Source organism: Hyalella azteca, unplaced genomic scaffold, assembly GCF_000764305.2.
Source record: "Hyalella azteca isolate HAZT.00-mixed unplaced genomic scaffold, Hazt_2.0.2 contig16588, whole genome shotgun sequence".
Taxonomy (NCBI): domain Eukaryota; kingdom Metazoa; phylum Arthropoda; class Malacostraca; order Amphipoda; family Hyalellidae; genus Hyalella; species Hyalella azteca.
Genome location: NW_025946404.1, coordinates 294,989 through 302,079, shown reverse-complemented (window position 1 = coordinate 302,079; position 7,091 = coordinate 294,989). Strand labels below are relative to the sequence as shown.

The following is a 7,091-nucleotide window of genomic DNA, read 5'->3' as shown; positions in this document are numbered from 1 at the left end:
GTCCCAGTTCAGCGCACGCACTTTAGCGCACGCAGTTCAGCCCAAGTGTCAGCGCTGGCCAAGACCAGCTAAGCGTGCGGTCGACACAACAAAGTTTGCGTCGGCGCAGAACATTCATTCGTCGGCGGCGCTAATGAAGGCTTGGCACGGGCGCGTCCCTGCGGACAACACCTGTCTCTTATACACATCTAGATGTGTATAAGAGACAGGTTTACTGCTGCTGTTTACTGCTGCTGTTGTTGCTGCTGCTGTTGTTGTTGTTGCTGCTGCTGTTGCTGTCGTTGTTGTTGCTGCTGCTGTTGTTGTTGCTGCTGTTGCTGTCGTTATTGTTGCTGCTGCTGTTTACTGCTGCTGTTGTTGCTGCTGCTGTTGTTGTTGCTGCTGTTGCTTTCGTTGTTGTTGCTGCTGCTGTTGTTGTTGCTGCTGCTGTTGCTGTCGTTATTGTTGCTGCTGTTGTTGCTGCTGCTGTTGTTGTTGCACTGCGTATTGCCGGCACTGCACGTCTCTCCAGTGCAGTGCTGGCAATCGTAAGAGCTGGCCTTCAAATGGAAAAGCAGTCGTACGAGTCAGCAATTGAATGTGTCAGCAATCTTAAATGTTAGTAATAGTTGTTTTCAACAATCGTTCGTGCAAGATATCGTGTTTTAGCTGTCAAATTTTTGTCAGCAATTTCATGTGCAACTAATCTTATGTAAGCAATTGTATTGGCCAGTAATTGTATATGACAATGATCGTATATGCCAGTAATAGTATAGGCACCTTTATGAAGTGATAAATGCACCAAACGAATCAAATGTGCTGCGAACTGCAAATAATACGTGTTATATTCATGTCCTAATCAGACTATGCTTGGGCACACACATGTGTACCTCATAGCAACTCACATCACACATGTGTAGGTAGCCACACAACATATACACTCGTCACACATGTGTAGGCAGCCACACAGCATATACACTCGTCACACATGTGTAGGCATCCACACAGCACATACACTCGTCACACATGTGTGGAAGTCAGTCTGATTGGACCTCATTCAAACCCTGACGGCTGTGACAATCTGTGCTGCTTCTTATGACGTTTCTTGCGAGCATCTGTGCTGAAATAATCGTTATTCCTTTACACGTACGAATATTCTTACGTGTAAAGGAATATAGCCATCAAGTCAGCGATATCTTATGATATTAATATTGTGCGAGTTGTGAAGAAGATTAAATTGGTATCAAATGCTTAAGAAGATTATACTACTAAGTAAATGCTCAATCGCCACCTTGGTATTGAAAAATTGCGGAATTTTCGTTTGAGGTATTTCTCTGACATTAGCTGTCACGGGAAAATAGTTTTCGATTGCACGACCACGAGCACGATTATCTTGCTTATCAAAATATAAGCAAGATTGCAATGATTGATGATAAACTCTCAGCCTCGTCATAGCGTGTATGCAGTATATGCAGCTCAGCGACGAAGCACGCATGCGTAATTAACTTCGACGATACACTGACATACGCGAATAATTTTTGTTGTTTATAAGTTTATATCATTCGGTCAAGAATATATCAAATATATAATATAATATTAATAATAATATAAATAATAATAATTAATAATGTAAATAATAAATTAATAATGGGATACAAATATAAAATATATATATTTATATCCTTCCTCTTACAAAAAATTTTCGCTGGAATCACAAGAATTCAGGCTCACAAAAAAAAATAATAGAACACGCAGAACAGGCGCGCGAACTTGATTCACACAGCATCCGGTGTCTCTGTGTGCGCTAGAGGTCTGTGCTATCATTTGCAATTATTAGTCAAATAATGACTGATGATGATTTGAATGATCAAATAATGATAGCCATATTTTATACATTTAATCACTCGGATGTTGACTCACGTTCCAGTGAGTACACTCATGCCTTCAGTACGACGTTCGTGTTCACGAACGCTCCCTGTCCACCAAGTCACGCAGTTCGTGTCCACGAACGCTCCCTGTCCACCAAGTCACGCAGTTCGTGTCCACGAACGCTCCCTGTCCACCAAGTCACGCAGTTCGTGTCCACGAACGCTTCCTGTCCACCAAGTCACGCAGTTCGTGTCCACGAACGCTCCCTGTCCACCAAGTCACGCAGTTCGTGTCCACGAANCTAGGGCCGCTGACGTCACGCTAGGGCCGCTGACGTCATACAAGGGCCGCTGACGTCACGCTAGGGCCGCTGACGTCACGCTAGGGCCGCTGGCGATACGCGAGGGCCGCTGACGTCACGCTAGGGCCGATTACGTCACGCTAGGGCCGCTGACGTCACGCTAGGGTCATTGACGTCATACAGGGATCGCTGACGTCACGCTAGGGCCACTGACGTCACGCTAGGGCCGCTGACGTCATACAGGGATCGCTGACGTCACGCTAGGGCCGCTGACGTCACGCTAGGGTCGCTGGCGATACGCTGGGGCCGCTGACGTCATGCTAGGGCCGCTGACGTCACGCTGGGGCCGCTGACGTCACGTTGGGGCCGCTGACGTCACTCTAGGGCCGCTGACGTCATACTAGGGTCACTGACGTCACAATAAAGCTGCTGATGTCTTGCTAGGGCCGCTGACGTCACGCTAGAGCCGCTGACGTCACGCTAGGGTCACTGACGTCACGCTAGGGCTGCTGACGTCATACAAGGGTCATTGACGTCACAATAAAGCTGCTGATGTCTTGCCATGACTGATGTCTTGCTAGCCCCACTGAAGTCAGGCTGATGCCGTTGCCACCGTAGCCGCCATCCCGTCAACGCTGCCACGTCTAACCGTCGCCGCTGACGTCAAGATGCTGACGCAGGAACGCATTAAAGTTGGCTCCTGCCACCAGCTGCTGACGCGTGCCAACTGCAGCAGCGCAGCTGGCATCGTGCGTACAGCAGTTCATGAATAGAATTCAGCACCGGGATAATGAATGTGATGCAGGATTGTGATAACCTGTCGTGACTAGGATATGAGCTGTGGTATCCTGTGCCTGTGGTATCCTGGACCTGTTGTTGGTACTGGAGCTGTGGTACCCTCGGGGGAGGGGACCTGTGGCTGGTACTGGAGCTGTGGTACCCTCGGGGGAGGGGACCTGTGGCTGGTACTGGAGCTGTGGTACCCCCGGGGGTACTGGACCAGTAATTTCTCTTTTGCAAACGTTTAGCCCCGTTTATATTTCCAAATTTTTTTCGTGAAGATCTGTTCAGTTCTCATCAAAGGTCGCTGAGATATTTTGCTTAACTTTTTTTACTGGACGATACTAAGAGGCCATTTTTCTGGGTAATTCCCATTTAAGGATGCAAAATCCTGAAATTCAGGAACAAATTGAGGATTCTGCAAACCTATTGAGCATTGGCAATGGTCTGTCTCTGTCTTGGTGCTGGTCTATCTCGAGGTCTGAGAACAACGATGTTCAAAGAACCTAAAGTAAAGTTAATCAAGGAATCCCTCTTTTCAATCTTTATTTTACTTATAACTGTAACTCTAATTGCGAAAAATTTTAATTTTCGTCAATTACAATTTTCAAGGCCTAGTGATTAGTCCAAAAAATAAAATTCTCGAATAAGACAATACCCCGACAATATATGAACGCCCTCGTACGCCCCATATATTTATTCATGGTCAAAACTTCAAAGAAACACTTGACTTTAATTCGTCCGTGAAGTTTAAAAATTATCCAAAATAAATTAGTTTTTACCATCAACCATGACCCTGTCTAAGGAGGTGTGTACAATAGAATGTTCCGTGTAGAAAATCACGTTCAAGGAACTCATTTCCGTCCGCTATTCAGTCAACGGAAATTAGAACCAATGTTTCATTGCAAATTCTATGTGACGTGAACTCTACGGACTTTGCTGCCAGCTTTCAATTATTTAATATTATTCATACACGTGTCAAACTGCTACCCAACTCTGATACTAGCTTTTAATTTTGATATAAAATTATTTAGTATTGACGTATAATTAGTATTAATAACGCTATTTTTTCTAACAGCTGGCTATTCAATCAGTTTTGTGAAAATATAATCATAAAATCATACATACTCATAGTGAGAGTTCATACCTCAAAATAACACATTGTGCCTCATGCCCTCGTCCATTGCGCCTCATGTCCTCGCCCATTATGCCTCATGTCCTCGCCCATTGCGCCTCATGCCCTCGCGCTTATTTTTTTCTACCACTCTTGATCACATTTTCATCAACTCTTCAATCCTCGTCAAAAATTACAAAACCTAAATTACCCATAGACTAAATAAGAATTTATTGCTATAGTTACATCAACATGCCTCATCAATAATTAAAATAATATCGTCCAGCTATTATGATGATTATTATTATTATTAATTATTAATATTATTATATATTATTATAATTAATTATTATGATTATTATTATTATTATACGAGTATGTTGTTGTTCTGTGCAGGCCAGTTCCTGTTCATGGGTCTGTACCCCAGAACGAATTACTCCAACACCATGGCGCAGATACGATCGCCGTATTTCCTGGAGAGCGGCGACAAGTGTCGTCTGGAAGTTCATGTCAACATCCGCGGCTTCCACGATGTCACCAACCCTGTGCGGATGCTCATCCAAACCAACCATACGCCATATGTTATTATGGACATCAATAACGACACCAGAGAGTGAGTGATCGATATGGGGATGTAACATCAAAATTTAATTATGTACATGTAGCGGGCTTTGGTGCATGTAGCGTTCTAAGTAAACGTAATGATGTAGATACATGTACCGGCATAAATATACGTACATAGAGAGTCCTAAGTGAATGTAACGATCTAGGTACTTGTAGCGGCCCAAGTACATGGAGAGTAATACTGAAGGTAAGGATCTACGTACATGTAGCGGTTTAAGTATATGTAACGTCCTAGGTACACGTAGCGACCTCAGTACAGTCAGCGTCCAAAATACACGTGGCGTCATAATTACACGTGGCGTCCTAAGTACACGATAAGTACACGTGGCGGCCGAAGTACATGTAGCGACCTATAGCTACACGTAGCGGCCTAAATAAACTTTTCAACCTATGTACATGTAGCCTCCTACGTGTACGTGAAGGACGGTGTACTGTACACTTGGCGGCCAATTATTCGTCTGTGATTTTTTATCACCCAGTGGAAATACATGCATCCCCCGTAGAAATAACTGCTAGAAAATAAGTTCCCCTAGAATATTATCACAGGGAACCAATTTTGTAGCAGTTAATCCTAGTGGAAACCTTTTTTCTAGCAATTATTTCCACGGGGAACCATTGAAATAAGTGCTGGAAAATAAGTTTCTCTAGGTTCCCCTTTGAGCTAGCATAATATGCTAGCTTAGTTTGAAAAGCCGCCAGTGATCGGCTGATGGAGTTAAGAACCCTTACCTATTTTTATATTAATACCCCATTTCCGCTGTTCACACGGGAATATTATTAGAAAAGCGGGTTCAGGAAAACGTATGTTTCAGGTAGGAATAGTGTCACGTATGAGAGCAGTGAACAATAATTCCGTGATTTAGGGTATAGTCGCTTTAGTGTTAAATGAAGTGACCAGTGATCCCATGTGTCGGGTAGGAATGGCATTAGAAGCCAGCGTGATTATTAATGGCTGAATGAGTCAGGCACGAATAACATTATAATAAGTGAAGTTATCGATACCTCCCATTTGTCGCGTAGAAATAACATTCGGATTCGGGAGATTATTTGTGTTGGTGAAGTAGGGCTTGGCACACAATACAGGCAGGAAACCATAAGAAATGTAAAGTGGAATTTGTACCAATATTAGCTCATTTAATCGCAATCTAATTACCAGTAATCTAATGCAGTAGTACATAAGTTTTGTAGAAATTGTATTGTACAGTGAGAGAAACCTACGCCATCTTATCACGTCTGGGCATGACCTCTAACGTCCTCTTTACAGCTGGGCATGACCTCTAACGTCCCCTTTACAGCTGGGCATGACCTCTAACGCCCCCCTACAGCTGGGCATGACCTCTAACGTGCCTCCACAGCTGGGCATGACCTCTAACGTCCCTCACAGCTGGGCATGACCTCTAACGTCATCTAACGTCCCCTCTACAGCTGGGCATGACCTCTAACGTCCCCTTTACAGCTGGCATGACCTCTAACGTCCCCCCACAGCTGGGCATGACCTATAACGTCCCCTAATGCTGGGCACGACTTCTAACGTCCCCCACAGCTGGGCATGACCTCTAACGTACCCCACAGCTGGGCGTGACCTCTAACGTCCCCTTTACAGCTGGGCATGTCCTCTAACGTCCCCTCACAGCTGGGCATGACCTCTAACGTCCTCCACAGCTGGGCATGACCTCTAACGTCCCCCACAGCTGGGCATGACCTCTAACGTGCCACTACAGCTGGCATGACCTCTAACGTCCCCCACAGCTGGGCATGACTTTTTACGTGCTCCCACAGTTTGGCATGACCTTTAATGTCCTCCCAGAGCTGGGCATGACCTCTAACGTCCTCCCACAGCTGGGCATGACCTCTAACGTCCTCCCACAGCTGGGCATGACCTCTAACGTCCCCCACAGCCGGACATGACCCCTAACGTCTCCCCACAGCTGGGCATGACCTCTAACGTCCCCCACAGCTGGGCATGACCTCTAACGTCCCTCCCACAGCTGGGCATGACATCCAACGTGCCTCTACAGCTGGGCATGACCTCTAACGTGCCCCCACAGCTGGGCATGACATCTAACGTGCCTCTACAGCTGGGCATGACCTCTAACGTGCCCCCACAGCTGGGCATGACTTCTAACGTCCTCTTTAGAGCTGGGCATGGCCTCTAACGTCCCTTTTACTGCTGGGCATGACCTCTAACGTCCCCTTTACAGCTGGGCATGACCTCTAACGCCCCCCTACAGCTGGACATGACCTCTAACGTGCCTCCACAGCTGGGCATGACCTCTAACGTCCCCCACAGCTGGGCATGACCTCTAACGTCTCCCACAGCTGGGCATGACCTCTAACGTCCCCCACAGCTGGGCATGACCTATAACGTCCCCCACAGCTGGGCATGACCTCTAACGTCCCCCACAGCTGGGCATGACATCTAAC

General features: G+C 46.0%; 1 protein-coding gene across 1 annotated transcript in view; it reads left to right on the top strand.

The window, feature by feature from the left end:
• LOC108669069 overlaps window positions 1–6,823 on the top strand; it is a 10,454-nt gene extending 3,631 nt beyond the window's left edge. The window contains exons 2-5 of the mRNA XM_018156353.2: window positions 4,440–4,656; window positions 5,688–5,727; window positions 5,963–6,055; window positions 6,656–6,823. Coding sequence (XP_018011842.1) covers window positions 4,440–4,656; window positions 5,688–5,727; window positions 5,963–6,055; window positions 6,656–6,823 — 518 coding nt within the window. The remainder of the gene's footprint in view (window positions 1–4,439; window positions 4,657–5,687; window positions 5,728–5,962; window positions 6,056–6,655) is intronic.
• Window positions 6,824–7,091: the final 268 nt, after the last annotated feature.